This window comes from Aptenodytes forsteri, unplaced genomic scaffold (genome assembly GCF_000699145.1).
Source record: "Aptenodytes forsteri isolate BGI_AS27 unplaced genomic scaffold, ASM69914v1 Scaffold137, whole genome shotgun sequence".
NCBI lineage: Eukaryota > Metazoa > Chordata > Aves > Sphenisciformes > Spheniscidae > Aptenodytes > Aptenodytes forsteri.
In genome coordinates, this window is record NW_008796221.1 from 5,183,444 (window position 1) to 5,200,850 (window position 17,407).

At 45.8% G+C, this 17,407-nt stretch overlaps 1 protein-coding gene across 1 annotated transcript in view; it reads left to right on the top strand.

The window, feature by feature from the left end:
• Nucleotides 1–13,863: 13,863 nt before the first annotated feature.
• Nucleotides 13,864–17,407, top strand: part of RELN (reelin) — a 309,109-nt gene continuing 305,565 nt past the window's right edge. The window contains exons 1-2 of the mRNA XM_009289098.2: nucleotides 13,864–13,899; nucleotides 14,459–14,633. Of these exons, the coding sequence (XP_009287373.1) occupies nucleotides 13,864–13,899; nucleotides 14,459–14,633 (211 nt within the window). The remainder of the gene's footprint in view (nucleotides 13,900–14,458; nucleotides 14,634–17,407) is intronic.

Sequence of the window (17,407 nt, forward strand, 5' to 3'; positions counted from 1 at the left end):
CTCAGCACTCCTGATCCTCACAGGCTATGCAAAGCTGGAGAGCAAAGCCCCAGCTGAGCGTCTCCAAGCCTCCACCGTTCCCCACCATAACAGGGCTCAGTCCCTCAAGGCTCAGTGAGTTGTCTCCCCTTGCCGATGGGTCCGGTTCCCTCTCCCCGCAGCTGCCCTGTGATGTGTGCTTCCATCGTTTGCTTTGTGCAGTTCCAGAGCTGGTCACATCCCAACGTGAGCCAAAAACTCTCTCAGCCAAAAAAAATGGAGGGCTTTTTGCCATGCCTCCAGGACGGGCAGGGGGGAGGGTGTGCTTTGGTAGCCATGAGCTGTCAGGATCAGCTCAGCTGCTCCCAAAACCGCACCTTAAATATGTGCAGCCCCTACTGTTTCCCTTTAGACAGATGTTCCTTGCATTTGGCCAGTGGCACAGCTTGTGCTCTTCTAGCCAGTGTCTATAGATGGAAATGCTGTTTAAGAAATACTATTTAAAATGAATTATCCTTTTAGTCTTGCAAAGGAGGGAGCCTCTAGTCAGGCTTGGGGTATCTTAAGGAGTTGTGGAGACACTTATGCTGTAGCTACACATACAACATTGCTAAACAGAGAACACCAAAGTTATTAAACCTGCCCTTTTCATGAGCTTTAAATTCATTGGCAACACTTTTCTTTAAACCACACTCTAATCTTTCAGAGAACAGAGCCTCTGCTTAGAGATGCTGTTCCAAGGAGAACCAGCCACCATACGAGGTGTCCTCTTGATTTATAGCTGCAGCAGCATGAATTTCATATAACATGATAATATCCTATAAAGTCTCAGAGCTCTACACTGAGTCCTGCACAGATAACTGGTTGAGCAGTATGCGAAGTCAGGATGTGATAATAACGTCTTTCCTTCGGCATGAAACGATGCTATTTGGGATGCCATGCTTCTTGGATGTGGGAGCAGTAATCCTATTATCAGTCATCAACAATAAACGACAGCGCTGTAGATACCCATTTGCTAGAGGTGATACAGAGAAGCTATTAAGAAGCAGCCTAGCCAGCATGCTGAGGTTTCACCTGCTATTTCTTTGCAGATTTTCTCTGCAGATATCTGCCCATCTGCAGATATTTTTTTAATCACTGTAAATAAGAGGACATTTACTTCACAGTGACTTGTTTATTATTTCAAGCCACCAGTTGTACTTCAGCATTGATTTGGGGGATCCCCTTCCAGGTCTTGGGGCTGTCTCCTGGACGGTCCTGGGCCGTGGCGTTCTCCTCCCAGAGACCCTCCAGGTGCAGAAGAGCAGGACGGCTTGTGTATACATTAATGACTGCACTTATGGGGATGGGCAACAAAGAATAGCAGCAAAATCTGCCATAAATTACCTGCCAGATCTCAGGAAAGGTAGACAAGTAACACCCGACTGACAGTGCCAAGCAAACAGATGAGTTTTCATCATCTTCACACCTAGCCCATCTTTTCCAGCTATGGCATACTTTTTGATTACATTATTTTATTTTACAGCTAGTATGAAATATTTAGGGCTTTAAATTTTCATAGTCATAAGACACGTCACTGTGCAGTACATCTTACAATTCAGATAGAAGAGCTGTATAATTACATACTTCCACAACATTTTATTAGTGGGGGAAATGTAATTTTATTCTGGCACATTGTTGGAAATTATTTCTATAATGAAATCATGGGAAGAATTTCTTTAATTAAGTAGAACTGTAAATGAATGAATTGGGTTATCCCTTTTTAGACTTCATGTGCTGGGATTGCAGCTGTGCTTATACTGGCCATTTGCCTTCCTGGGCTCCGAGCATGGGTTAATCCAGTACAGCAAAGCAGACTGAGAGGGAAAATGTTGATGCTGCTGCTCACTACTCTGCCCATCCATCCATACCTTAGATTTATTCATACGCACTCGCTTTGGTCCTTTATTAGCAACCTAAAGGAACTGCCGCTGACTGCTGAGATATGGCTGTACATCACCCTCATGGCATTTCTTGACCAGCTACAGGACTCTTAACTGTCTGTAGTCCACGACACAGGTAAGCACTTCATAGGCACAGACTTGCCCTGGTAAGTAAGATGATTACCAAAGCGTCCCATCTAATTTTTTTCTTGGTGATGAGTTATTACACTGCAAGCGTGAGCTTTCCCCATGACAGATGGGCTGGTGCACCTCTGCAGGGGGGTCCCTTCCCATCATCCAATCTGCACCTCTGATGCTGGGTGCTTTTGACCCCTGTTTGAAGTCAGAGATTCACCTGAATTCACTTCTCCTCCTGTACTTCCTTTCTTCCCTAACTTTGCTTATTTTCCCCAATTTTCCCTACCTTCACACATGTATAAACACAAACCTCCAGCACCTAACTCTGGTCATGGACGATGTTTTGGGGATCAGAGCCTAAGAGAAATGCTAGCACCCATCCTGTAGGTGTCCACCTCTTTCACTGGGCACTTCAGCACCTTTCTCACACAGGAAGGGATGTGGCAAAGGAAGGTGGACAGTGTTTGGCCAATATGAAGCTGACTTTGGAGAATACCACAGAGGGAAGATGCTTAGACAGTCTTCCCATGACCAAAGGGAGATGGAAACAATATTTTGAGAGAGAGAGAGGTCCTGCTGCATTCTTGCAATGCACATTTTTATCCTTTTACGCATCCACTTTTTCCCTGGCCACAGTCACCTTTTCTCACTAGTCAGTAGCACTGATGTGAGTGAATTACTTTCTCCTTTGGGAGATGAACGTTTCACACTCCTCTTGGCTGGGAATCAGAGGAGACCCCACAGCTCGTCACACAGCACCCCATGCCGGCACCTTTTCTACAGGTTAGTTTACTTTGCTAAACCTTGCACTGGACACCTTATATGTTGACACAATGAATTCCTATGGAGAATGGCTTTTCACAATTACATTTTTTAAAAATCAGCCGTTGCCAATCGTTTAAAAATACACATGGGATCAAAGTTCTGTTTACCCTGGGTTTAATAATTACCTTAGTGATGCGAAGCTGAGCCCAGTGACACAATAAACCTTCCTGTCCAGTTTGACATCCTGTATGTTGAGATGATGTTGACTCATGACTTCAGTCACTGTTTACAAATATTGGCCTGGGAGGTCGCTATAGATCAAAATAAATGATGTTATCAGGAAAGTGAAGATGGAGGAATCCTACAAAACTGACCCTAATGTAATGAAAATATCCTCTAAATTAAACAGGCAGTGGAGCTAAGCATGTTCTTCAGGCTTTTGCTCCTTTGTGATCTATCGAGGGAAGGATTTACATTTTTCTGAGCCTAAGGATTCATTATGGTACAGTTTTTACATGCAACCTACAGAGCACTAACAAGAGGTGAAACCAGGGTCACTATTTAACCCACGGATCAATAAATCTTTTCCATCCTTGAACTGTAATGTCAAATACCATTGCCTAAAAATTCCTCACCCGATACACCAATGTATATCCATTATAGGTATACTCTCCTCTCAGGGTGCAAATAGCATGCATGTAGCCTCAGCTACACTTCACAGCTGTATGTGCAAGTTATTTTACTTGCAGGTAAAAGCATACTCTAATTTCAACGTCTATAAATAAGTAAATACGTTCTGATTCATTTTAAACAACCGAAGTTTCACATCGCCAATGCAGTAATTATTCTCCAACTCTTCCATTTCTTAATCAAAATAAAATCTTTGCCTAAACTCCCTACTCACAGTGACAACACAACGTTAACATCTTTGTAATTCAGATAAGCGAGATCTTCTGTAAGAAATTCAGGGGGAAAATATGCAACCTGACAGAACAGCATGAAGCTCCCATATGAGAATCCTAGGAGGAAGTGTCTACATTTTTCAGAGTAAAATCAAAGGAAGCCATTAAAAAGGAGCACATTGTCTAAAATGTGTTGAAATGAGACATGTATTTATTCTCTCCCTGAGGTAAAAACCTGTACAACTTTGGGTTTACAACCCATAAATTATCAAGTCGTTTCTCACTTGTGGAATAAATAGCATCCGAGAGCGTCTGCATCCACACATCAGCTGAAGCTGGAGAGAGCTAAATTTACAAAACATTGAATCAGGAGGTACGTGAGACTTGGTAAACAGCATTCCAACAAGGAATATTACAGCTAATCAGCAGGTTTTCAACTTCTCAAGAAGTTTCTGCTGGAGTTCGTGGGGTGCCCCTCTGCGGAGCTTCGTGGAAGAGCGAGCACAGCCCGAGGAGGTAGATGGGTGTAGAGGATGGAGGAGCCAAGCAGGCTGCCGAGACCCAGCCTGGGCAGCAGCTCTTGGTTCTACCACACTTAACGGTGGTGTTCTGGGGCCACCAAGCGAAGACGGGAGGGTGACGGGTGGTCGAGGTTATCTGAATTCCTGGCTGAGCTGTGCCTTTCCTCTCTGCTCCCCTCCCAAAGCCCACCCATCCTGGAGGCTGCCCTGCGTGCATGTAGGTCAATATTCAGAAAAGATCAGCAGAACCAGAGTTCTCCTGCCCACTCCACGGTTCAGTGCTGGTGTGGATGCCTGGCTCCTGTGGAGTCCCAGGCTTAAAAGCCTTGGTGGGAAAAGCACAAACTGAAGGGTTTCAACGCAGGGTGTCTGGGAGCCTCAGCCCACATCCCTTCCAGTTATTACCTGCTCATAAGACCTTTTGGATACATTGCTTTTTGAGCAAAGATTTCTGCGTTGGGATAGCACCCCTGCCACCCATCCTGCAGAGCACGGAGGAAAGGGCTTGCGACATGCCATGGTGCTGGGGTCCATATTCAAATGGCAGGGCAGGTCTGAGAGCCAGAGGTGGTGAGAGCACCTCACGGGGGGCTTCCAGCTCCTGCAGAAACTTGGCCCAGCCTGGTGGTGGTCCACAGTGATGCTTCGCCCTGGAGCAGGACTGGGATGTGGCTGGGATAGACCCTGGGCCTGGGAGCTCTCTGACCCCACAGCGAGTCACGACTGGAGCATCAGGTATGGATCTGCCCTGAACTTCAGAGCTTGTTGGCAATTACCTGCTGCCTTCTTGATTAATGAACTCCTGGTCTCATTGCATATTTTTAAGAGCAGGTGTCCAGAGGCTGGACCACATGGTGTGTCTTCCCAGTGCCGAAGATGCACCCACGCTGGCAGGCTCTGGAGGAACCACAAGTGGTTTTGCCTGTGGAGGATTAAGCCGGACCTCATCCCGCGGCGTTCACAGGGTCAATGCTGGGCCTCCGAGGAGGCACGAACTGGTCCAAGAGCATCAGCGCTAAAGGGAAACACGAGCAAACATGGGCAAACAAATTGCAGGGGGAAAAAGAAACCGACAAAGATGAATGTGGCAGGTGAAATGTAACCAAGTGTGTTAACACAGGGTCAGACAAAGACTCAAAAAAATCTTGTACTCAGAATATTAAAATTGTGCTCCTGGTGTGTACCTACCTGCACCTCTTTTCTAAACATTATTTCTGCTACATTTGCCTTGAATTAAGAAAGAGGCTTTTCATCTTCGAAGCAGTCAGACCTGCAATTACACCAACCCAAGTTTTGCATGAAGTAATATTTTTTCCTGCCTTAAAACACATTTTGTGCTCAAAATGAACTTGTTAAATAGTCTGTCATCTCGTGTTTCCTTCTCTAAAGATGTGGACAACACCTGAATAGTTAATGAGCTGCAGTGCAGTTTAATCAGAGTGGGAAAAGCACTATTTCAAACAAAGAACAAAGTCATCCCCTCCAGTTTCTCCCGCAGCCTCCAGCTTCCCACACTGGTCAGTGGGTCACCAGGTGGTGTCCTCTGAGCACGCCCTGAGCCAACCTGCCCGAGCCCCAAAGGCTGCACACACATTTTTGGGGGCTGATGCTCCCCATCACCTTGCTTCACAAACAGATATTTAGGCCAATGTGAAGTGGGAAGGCAAAGGCAGTGTGCTGCCGCAAGTCATGGCCCAACAAGCCCGGTCCTGTTCGAGGTGCGCAGTTTCAGTGTTTCAGCCTACACAGGGGCTTACAAGGGCTGGATGCCTTACTCACCCCGTAAATAATTTTGTTAGGACATGGACGTACCAGTGTTCAAGAGCATTAATGTGTCTCCAGTCATAGTCCTGAGTCCAGAAATTTTGCTCACAGCAGTCATCACCCGCAGCAGCAAATAGCTTTGGAGCCACACACTGGAGTGCATGGTGCAGAGCTGTGCCAAATGTAATATTATTAAAATAGCTTTTGTTCCAAAACATTGAACATATAGAAGGAAAAATATTATCTATTGACTGGGTTGTAAGTTACCCTTTGTATAAAATATGAATAACATTTCTTACCTGCGTTTGCGAAATGCTTTGTCCCTGTGTACAGTCTATACACAGCCACAGCATTGCCATTATTTATTACTTTCCTTAAGCACCTAGAGTTACGAAAATGTACTTTTACTTTGATTCTCCACAGACCCAGTAGCCTGCAGGAAGAATACAATTAATCAATGGTTTCATTATGTGTGTTACTGTAACGGAGGGCAGGAATGAGATACAGCACTCCTCTGCCACCTGGGAGCATCCTCTACCCAGCAGCGTGAAGGCAGGCCAGGTAATGTCCTCTCAGTGGGTAAAGTGCATGAAAACACGCAGAAATAAAGTGGTGGTTGTGGCTGGGAAGTAGTCGTTAAGGGAATTTAACTCAGCTGACTGTTTTGAGTAGATGCCATCAATAGTTCCTGGTACTGGCCAGTGAGTTATTGCATATGTGATTTCCAAAATTCAGCTCCCTTAGCACATTGCTATATTAAATCTGTTGTTGCTTTCATTGTTTTATCCCCAAAGACTATGAGAAAGGTGAATTGCTGACTTTCCACAGTTTGCTCCAGCTGCAAATGGAGCTTCAGCTCCTCAGGGCTTCAGCTCATGGGCAGTGAAGCAAACAGCGACAGCGGTTGAAGATGGAGCTGTCTCCCACCTGCCTGCCAGAGGTTACCGCCGCTCTAATGGTGTCAGCAACAGAAAATATCTGTCCAAGTCAGCTCAAGTTGAAGCATAAGGGTGGAGCAGCAAAGATGTAGGTGCTGAATCAGCTGTTTTGGAGCTGGGAGGGATGTTAGCAGCAGCACGGGGGTGGGGCAGGGCGGGAGCCACTGGAGCTGCTCCTGCAGGACGTGCTTAAGCTGCTCTGCCAAAGCCCGCAGGCACTTTTTGCACTTCTTGCCCCAAGATTACGTTTTGTTGGCCAATAATCTTCGAAAGAGGAAGAAATTGAATATTGTAACCTCACTATTACCCACATGAAAGGTTAACCCTTTCTGAGCCTGATGTTAATTTAAACAGTGATGGGGCTTGGCTTAGTAAACACAAACTAATACTGAATCAAACAGAAGCATCTTGCTTAAAAGCTGCTATTATGCTCAAAAGAATTAAAATGGCAAAAAGTGCAGGAGCAAACTGCAGTCCTTGTGGTTCAGTCCTTGCTGCATGTATTGAATATCAGGAATCATATACTTGAAAGTCTGCATTTTTGGTGTGGGGGGAAGAAAATATAATAGACAATAGGGTGCCATGGGACAGAATAACACAGCCGGGCAGGGTCCCCATGACTCATGCCCAGAAGATCTTTCCTCAGGAGTGGGAGTCATAATAATCCACAACAAACTATTGTAGCCCGCTGAATGTCACAAGTGTCTCTGAAGCCGCATTAACTTCCCACAGCAATGATTTTTCTAAATACGTGACATGGCATGTTATTTTGCTTTGTGCCAACCACATTTAAAGGCACTACCTTGACTTCCCTTTCAGAGGTTCATTTGAACCGCTCATTTTTCTTTCTCTCTCCTCTGGCCCCCTCCCCAGGACTTGGTGACGCTCTCTTCACTTCCAGGAGAAATGACAGCAGCATTCTGCTGCTTGGAACAATGTTCTGGTTTATCTCCAGGAGACTACAGTAGGTGGTTTACTTTTTGGCATTTCTGTCTCTTTTTGTTACTTTTCTAGGCCATTTGCCAAAGAAAAAAAGAAAAAAAAGAAAACCACGCTTTGCATTTCTATATCTTCTTCCATTCAAGGCTCCTAGAAGATTTGACAAACACCCTTTGATTTTGAGCCAAGCTGCTGGCGGGGGGATGCAGCCGCTCCCCCCCCCCCCAACCAAAACTCCCCCCCCGCAAAGCGGCTGGCGGGTGGATGCAGCCGCTCCACCCCCACCAAGCAAATACTCCCCAGCCTGCTCCCTGGGTCGCTGGGAGATGGGACATGGGTGTTCAGCTGCTGGAGAGCAGCAGATGTGCTGCCATGGCAGGACAAAGGCAAAGGCAGCTACTGGCTGAGCTGCCTTTCCACCTCCTCCTGCAAACCAGAGCTGCGGTGATCTCACACTTGATTGCGGTAGTGGTGGTACCCCTGCAGTACCTTCTCCTTCAATAAAAAGCCTGTTGGGAGTCACCAGGTTGGGTGGCCATTGCTCCCTCACCCAGGCCCTGGGTGTTGGCAAAAGCCATGGCTGACCATTCGGCGAGGAGGACGGCAAGGTGGACAGGCAGAGCTGGTCCCGGAGCGGAGCCCACCAGCAGCCCCGGGGCAGGGCTGCCCTTGCAGCTGCACCTGCAGCGGTGTGGGAGCAGCGCCCGTGCCTGGAAACCCAGGATTCCCAGCTCTGCGGTGAGGAACTAAGTCTGTGTGTACAGCTAACGAAGATAACTCTTATCTTATTGGAAGGAGGAGCAAGGGGAAGGCCAAGAAACTAGCCAGATAGTGTTGCCAGCAGCAGTGCCCTGAGCCCCTTGCGACAGCTGATAAAGCTGTGTTGTGACCATGGAGCAGCAGAGACAACGATCCCAACCCTGCCTGAGAGCAGGAGGTGGAGGATATTTAAGTTACTAAGCTGCGAACTCCAGTCTCCCCAGGTCACTTTGGAGACATCACCCGCCTCCTCCCTAGGGACAGGAGCTGGTGGCATGTGCAAGATCTTGTGGCGCATGCCCTTCCAGGAAGGATTTTGGAAAGTAAAAAGTCCAAACCCCAGAGAATTTCTTCCAAATAGCTGGAAGTGTCCCAGGGAGAAGATCATGGTACGTCAGCCACCGTGACCAGGGCCAGGGGCAGGACAAGGGCTTTCCTCCAGTGGCTCAGGCTCCCTCTTCCTAAGGGGCAGGAAGGATGGGGTTTGAAGCACTTACATTAGGTGGGCAAACCAAAGTTGGGAGCAACTCCTCTGCTCGCCTTACCTGGGGATGCACTTGGGGTCCTCCTCCCATGGCCCTGCAGACCCAGAGGGCAGTGGGAGACCTCCCACAGCAGCAGGCACCCAGCAGCATTGTGGGTCTCCAAGGGATTGGAGCAGAGGGGCTGCCCCTTGCCTCCAGTCACGGTGGGCATACGCTGGGGTCTGCCAGCCAACCATGTGTCTTCTGCCACGTCTTTTGGGGAAAAGCAATGGGTATGGATGTTCATAGGCATTGCTTTGCCAGATACTCCCTTGCCAATGGTCCAGGTGCTGCAGGGATGCACAGACATCGAGGATGGTCATGTGTTTTTATTGTAGAAGGAGCTACCATGGAAAAGGCAATCCAGGGCTGGCACATTGACTGGCAGAAGTTCCTATGTGGGTGTGTGAAGTTAAGCAATGGGGCTGAACTGGAGCTACTGAGGTCCCCTGTGCAGGGCTGGGTCATCCTGGCAGGCTTCAGACGAACTTTGAGAAAACAGAAGAAATGCAAAGATGAGCAGAGATTTACAGGTACACCCTGGGATTTGTTCAGATTCTATAAACACCCATCAGAAATCTTTAAACCTGCTACAAGTCAACACATGATGACCCAGGAGCATACTTTAAGATGCCAGTTTCACAGGTTCATCCCCTCCCCTCTGTGGCAGCTTTCCAAGAGCCTGTTCAGTTTTATGAGCGTGGCGTCTTTTCACACCGTTGTGCATCGTGTCATACAAGAAACAGGAGGACCCGTGTCTGACGGGGATGCCACTCTTTAGGGAGTCCTTCTCGAGGGGTTACCACCCATGGAGGGCTGAGCAGGGAGCTCACTGGGACTTACAGACGTCAATCTGCTCAGCTTATTGAAGAGATGGATAAGAGGAGACATTCATAGCTGATGTGCCTTCATGGGGAGATACCTCTGCTGTGACTCAGCTCTGATATTTAGCACTGGTGGAGCAAAGTTCAAAATGGGGAAGGGAAAGACAATTGTATTGAAAATGAAAATATTTTATATGGGTCAAATAGTTAAAAAAGCACCCTTACATCATCCTGAAGAGAGAGCAATAGAGTTTCTGGCACTTGAAATCTTTAAGACCTTATAAAATGAAGTTGTAGCCTGGCCAGAAAGCCCTGAACTGGAGCGAAGCTTCCCTGGTGGAGCCCTATGATCCACCTTACTGGCATTGGGATGATGTCAGGAGCACCTTTCCACTTAAAAGCTGGTGAAGCAGACTCCTTGTTTTACTAAAAGCACTTAATATTGTTAGTGTAAAGGAAGCTCGGTAGCACTTCAATCAGTATCTAACCTAGTACAGTCACACCCTGAGCCCGCTGCCCATCCTGGGCTGGCTGATACGGTCTCATGTTAAAATTGATGACACTGAGACACAGAAGGACAGATTTCCCTAAGAGAAGCCAGGGGCAGAGATGGGAGCCAGACAGTTTTCTCCCAATAACCAGATCACTCCTTAGCAGTATAACCATGATTCCTCTAGAGGATAAAAATGCTGTGGTCTCATTTGTACTTTATATTATACAAGAGATTCTAATTGACAACCACTCTAAGCAATTTCTCAGTGACCTTCTTAAAGGGAGCTGGGAGGAATATTTGACTCATAACTGATGAATTTTAGACTTCTGGTGGAGGATTTGGAATAATGAAAAATATCTGCTTATTCTATAATATTCTGGCTTATCCTAATGCTTTGCTTTACTGCTAATACGAATTAAGATTTTTTTTTAAATTAACCTATGAGTCTGATTTTCCAAGCAGTCTTATTTTGATTGAAAAAGTCATTTTGTGGGTCAAAACTGGAGTTGGAGATACCATTCCTAACTTCCTTACTGCTTTCACATGGTCATTGTATGCTGGCCCCGTGTTTTATGGTCCTGACATATTTCTCAGATAGGGCTTGCTCTGAAAAACAATTAATTTGACAATTTACAAGCAGATGAAATTAAATAAAAGTAGCGTGACTGTGCAGCTCTGGGGATGCAAGGATCTAATCAGATATTTTCAATAGTGCTGGGAAGAAGAAAGAAGTTACCACCAGTTTGTTTTCTGTTCCCATTTATTCATCACTGTGTCAGCCTTTTCACATCACCTGTATGATTACACCCATGTATCATTACCTTCAGGCTCGGGCCCACATGTGTCCGGCTTTAAGGGTCCCTGAAGCTGTGACAGAGGCAGCTTTTTGCCCGGTGTGCACCTCCATGGGTTGGGCTTGTTGCTGGTGGTGCCCGGCTGCCCCTTGCACATGCCAAGCCACTCACAGACCGCTGGGCCCCATGAGGGCACACATGTGTGGTCCCTTCGCACTCTGTAACCATCCCGCAGGGCTCTGCAAAACACCCTGACCCTCATCCCCTGTGTCCCTCTCGCTTGGTGCCCAGCCAGTCTCTGCTGCCAGGCCGCCATGGGGAGCCCGCTCGTGTCAAAAGCCAGAACCAGGCTCCCACTCCCACTTCAAAAGATGCTCTTTAACCCCTCCTGGGGGTTAAAAAAAAAAAGAATAAAGAAAAAAAAAAAAGAAGAAAATAGAAAAGGAAAAAAAATGAAATTGAGTTCAGTGCATAAATGCAGTGACTCAGTCAGTGAGGGCAGCCAACACATTAACCCCTATGTCGATGGGCTGAAAAACGAATCTGAGCATTCAGTGGCCCGGTGACCGGGTCTCACATAAGTTACAAGCTTTGACACCCTCGTGTATGTCCCGCGCTGGGCTGCGGGTCAGGGAGCGTGGGGGCAGTGGGATGGATCCTGCAGCCTGGTCACTGTCTGGGGATGCCCTCCTCCTGCTCGCCCCAGCCCGTCAGTGGGGCTCCCAGCTTATCCTCACAGTTTGCATAAATTTGTGGTTATTTTAAATAGCTTTGATGCAACTACCATTCAGTTTTTGCTTGTGTCATATTTGCACCCACAGCTAGAAAGTTTTTGTGGTAGACAGTAGGCAAACAAAATATACCCTTGCAAAATGCTTGCAGCCCCATGGGCTGCAGTTGTGTGCCTTAGATAAAAGTGTTGAGTCTTGGATCTCCATGCACAGGTCCACTGGCATTTAATCACACAAATTGTATATTTTAGATACATTTTAAATGCAGAGACAATAAGAGAAAGCCCTCAAAACCTGCAGTAAAATGTATTTCCAGGTCTCTGCAAGTTTAGCAATCGTTAAATAAAAAAGAAGGAATATCTTTTCCAGGTCTCTGAAAGTTTAGTGATCATTAAATAAAACAGAAGGAATATCCTTTATAGACTTCCTCGGGATTTACATCCCACTTTCCTTCACAAAGTAAACTGTTAAAACTGTCCTGGCCTGTTAGCCCTGTGTACCTTGGGTCCTTAGGGTGATTCAAGCTAGAACAGCTAAGTGGAGAGATAAATTAGGTTGTAAAATGGACCAAGCATTTCTTTTGTGGCCACTGACATTTAAAAAATTCTTCAGATAAAGGCTACCCACGATAAATATTTGCAAGTTAATGAAAGCCTTGGAAACTTCAGTATGCAGATGTAACACGGGTAAATACCCACATTTCTTCATGGAAATCCAGAGCGGCGAATGGATAGTAGGAAACAATAGTCATGGGCATGAACACTTGTTGCTGGAGATGCCTCTTTGTATAAGACATGTTTATTTAAAGTATGTTGAAAATCAGATTTGCAAAACAAGTTTGAACATTAGAATTGTAAATAACCAGAGTCAAGTGGAATTTCCTTAAATATGCTTAGGTACGCTCCTCACGCGGTGCTAATAGGGCACAGCAGCACAGTGGATTGGAAACAGAAAACAGTATATTCTTATGCCTGTGTTGCATCCAAAATCATACATTAAAGGAAAGCTCATCCAAATTAGGAACATATAAATGCAAGAACCATAATGATTGTTGTGTATTTGTCTTCAGCAATTTTTATTTTTATGCATAATAGATATTCAGAATAATGTTAAGCTCAAAGTCCCTCCCACTACCTTCTTTTCTAAGCATGAGCGTAGTTTATTTGCTGTAGGAGATGTAAATCTTTAAAGCAATTTCGTAAAAATAAAATATATAAGGTATCGAAGCATAAAAACTTTCTACCCTTTGAAAGTATTCACCCTTAAATTCTATTATTAAGCCAGACAATAGAAAGTTGTTAATACTTGTTCCCTGGTTTGGAGGGTTTCTTTAATCTTATATCCTTTTTTAATGGCTACAAGATCAATAGTAAATTTAAGGGCTTAGGCTCACCTATTTGATAGAATCAACAGTGTTTGTAAACAAATGCCTTTCTGAAAAAGAAAAGCCTTTTAATATTCTCTTTTATATTCATACATAATTAAAGTTAATAAGCAATAAAGAAATACAAGTTTAAACCCATTTGAATGAAATGCAATACAAGAGAGAGAAAAACGTGTACAGTTAAATACTCTATTTTCAGATGAAATAATGAGATGTCAGTTTACAGAAGATGCATATTGTACCAGCCCACTGGAAAATGGAGCAGCCAAACAGCTGCTATTGTTCCTACCCTAGAAAAATTAAAATCTCGTAATAACATAGGCATGGAAGTTGCCTATAATTTCACATTTAGGCCTTTGTTTAGAAATGACTTGGGCTCTACTTAAGAGCAAAGTTCATGTAACTGGCAAGGCAAGACTGCATTATTATCCGACTGTGACAAGTCCTGTGCACAAAAAAGGGATTCATCCCAAAGGGTTATTTGGCATGGGCAAGGCAGCTCCGGAGCGCCAGGCCTCTCTGGTAAGTCCCTGCATAAATAGGAGAAGAAAACAAGGAGGCTTCATGAACAGAAGACTTTGTTTTGGAAGAAGAGGCCAGATCGATTAGCTACTAATTGCTTCTGACTTTCCTGTCCAGCATTCGCAAGGCAGATGCTTCAACTTTGCTGAAGCCAAACTTTACTGACACTGAAGCTGCAACTTGACTGATAGCCCCAAGAGACATGGGGTTCATCTCACTTTAGCATAGTCAGAGCCATCCTCCCCATTTATTTCCCTGATTGGGATTATGAAGAGACCCCATACACCTTGGGATGACTGAGGAAGGGCCTTCCAGCCTGCAGTTGTGCTTCGATGGTGTTGATGGCCCACCTGTTGAGGTGGGCAGAAGAGGTCCACCTCAACAATTTGTATTTTTTCTAGTCTACGTCTGGGACAAGAACGGATGGGATGGGATGGGACACTGCCCCTGAATAGCTCCGTCCGGTTGTGTGCTGAGGTTTCAGTGCGAGTATTTGCTGAATACCTTGCATTCTCCACCTCCATAAGACCAGCTGTAAAACTCATCCCTTATGTCTCAGGACGACAAGAACATGCCTGAGCTACAGTGCCTGCGGGGGCCAGGGGTAACACCACCACCAGTAACGTGGCAATGCTTCTTCAAAGGTGAAGTGATCATGGGCAATTCGTCCCTTGTATCAGCTGCAAAGGTTGTTTCTTCTGCACATCCGCCACATCATTCTCCTCTAGCCATCGGTAAGTCTTTCTTCAGCAAAACTTCCAAGCAGCAAAAAGAGCAGGTCTGCTTTCTGTGTCTGTCTGATGGTCAAGAGGAAACACATACAGAGAAAACGCTGCATGCTTGCATGGATGAGTAGAAAATAAACACACTTGGTGGAAAGATCTCACTTTGGAAAGTCCACTTTATAGTCTTTATTAGCATAAGAAAGTCAAAAGTGCTACAACTTGCTGTCCTGTTTTCAGATGTTACATGCTATACCACAATAAATGGTACTTGCAACCTAGTGCTCCATAGCTCTCGTATTTGCAGCTGATTATGTAGAAAGTCTAGGCAGTTTCCTTATTTTTTGTCATAGAAAGTTGTTAAAAGCTGGGACAAGACGTGCATCAGGACTCTCCACATGGTGACAGTGACAAGAGTGTTTTTCTACATTCTTCCATGAAAGCCTTTACCCAGACCCAAGGAGCTCAGACAAAACTCCTTATTGCTTGGTGTTACTTAATGGTTCCCCAGCCTACCCTGACCCTTGCAAAATTATCTGCTGTGGCCACATTAATGAGGCAGCTACTTGCCTGTTAATGTGCTTTTCAATGCTGCTTTTGGGGTGCGAGCTCTCTCCCTGAATGAAGTGAGCAGCTCCACTGCCTGAATAATCACTTCCATGAATTAATATGGACTGCAGCCACGTCCATCTGTGCTGTGATTTCCCCCCACCACCCATGCTTGGAAGGGGTCTGTACCTCCTAAGTAATTATTTACATTCCACCTATTGCATTCCCCATTGCAGACAACAGTCTTTACTCATTTCTCATCTCGATTTACTCCCTGTTGTTTTCTGTGTTAAAAAAATACTGCACAAGGGGTGAAAGCCCGTGGTAACCTCCGTCCTGCTGCATTAGGTGCTTTCTGCCTTTAACAGGGAATAGTTGTAACTTACATGAGGAATCTTGGATCAGAGGAGTGTGAAAACAGAGATTATTATGATTTTTACAAGCTTTTATTTTGATACAGACGGGTTGGTCTTAGTAAATTTTCTTAAATAAGCTAGTTTATTGTTACTAATAATAATATCTTAGCTTTGCTCTCAATGGGAGAAAGATGAATGAGAAATTCTGGCCAAAGACATTGCATAAACCCCTCATCTTCAAAAACAAGGTACCGTATTTATCCAGAGCAGTGAGGGGATATGAAGCCAATGCAAAAGCCCACCCAGGGACCAGCAAGTGTCATAACAAAATCTTTCAGACCAGGTGAGGTTTGGGGTAAGTTATGGGTAAATCGTGCTCATATGAGTGAGATCGTGCTGGAACTGGGACCAAGAAGAAATTTTCCTTTAGGCAAAGACTGGCAGGGACTGGAAGCTTCTTTTTCTTCCTTCCCTCTGGTGCATGGGGCTTGGTCACAGCCTTGGCTCCCTGCAAATGTACTCAGCAAATGTCTCCCTGCTATTGTAGGGACATGCAAAATTGTGGGTTTTGTGGTTTTTGCAATACCCTGGGTCCCCCTGTTTTGCTGACAGGCACCATTAGCATTGCTCTTCTATGCAAAGATGAGCCTGAAATGTGCAGGAGAGTTTTGGGAAGCATTTTTTGACCTAGATGGGTGGGGTCTGAGAAGGCAGGTATCTTGTCTGGACTAGATGTCCATTACACTATTTCTGGTGGGTGCAGGAAACGGGGTTTGAGGTCCCAAATGGTCCCTTTGAGTCCTGTGTCCTTGAATATCAGCGGTCTGAGGTCTCTGCTGGATTCCCCACCAACAGAGCCTGGATGAGATGGCAGGCCATGACCGTGGGACTTCCCTGTCTTGCCCTATGAAGAAGAGGTTAGAGGTCTTGTGAAAGAGTAAGAAACAAAGGAGAAAGGAGAGTGAGAGGCATAAGACAGGCATAAGATAAAGAAATGAAGGAAGGAGGTAATTAAGGAGAGGCACAAGGCTTCCAAGTGGAGATGTTATCTTTTTTGCTTTCCTTTACTGAATGTCCCCTCGTTGGTAAGTGACACACACAGCTTGTAGAGGAAAGGGGTGGGCTGGCTGCACTAACAGTCCTGGCTGTTCTGGATACTAAGCAGCTGGAAACAAAGAAAATTGCCTAAAATTCATCAGCATGGGCCCTATCCAAATCCCAGTGACTTCAGGGAGCACTAGCCTGAGCCCTGAAATCTGCTGGCAGATTAGCTACCCCCACGGTCCCAAGCTTATTTAGGGAATTATCTTTTGGAATAAAAAAAATGAAAAAACATTGCTGGCAACTGGTATGGTGGCACCCTGGCAGAGGCAGCCGGCATGCCCTCCTCCCACAGTGGTGGGAGCCCATCGCCTCCTTCCCCTGCCACCTTCTTTTTTCTAAAATAAGAGAGTTGGCTACGTCTGGCAGCCCCCCAAACCGACTGGCTGACTTTCCATGGATGCTGGGCAGAGGGGGCATAAGCCGAGGTGTGTTTGCTCAGCCGAAGCCCCTCTGGCATGGCCTGGTCTCACTGGCGAGCTCTCGCTGGAGGGAAGCAGGAGCAGACAAGGGAGAACACGTCCCATTGGCAGCGGTTTTGCCAGCGAGCCTTCGCAGCCTTTGCCTGCATGAGATTTTGGCATGAGGAAATGATATTACTAGTCTGTCACTTTTACAAGCATTGAAATTTATGGAGGAGGCACAGATGTTAAAAAAACCCACCAAAACAAACAAATACCCAAAGCTGAAAAATAAATAACCCAGCTAAAAAGGAAGCCTCAGAGCCAGATTGACTCCTCAGCGGCGCCGCTGTGGAGCTCAGTTTCCACGGCAGGGGGG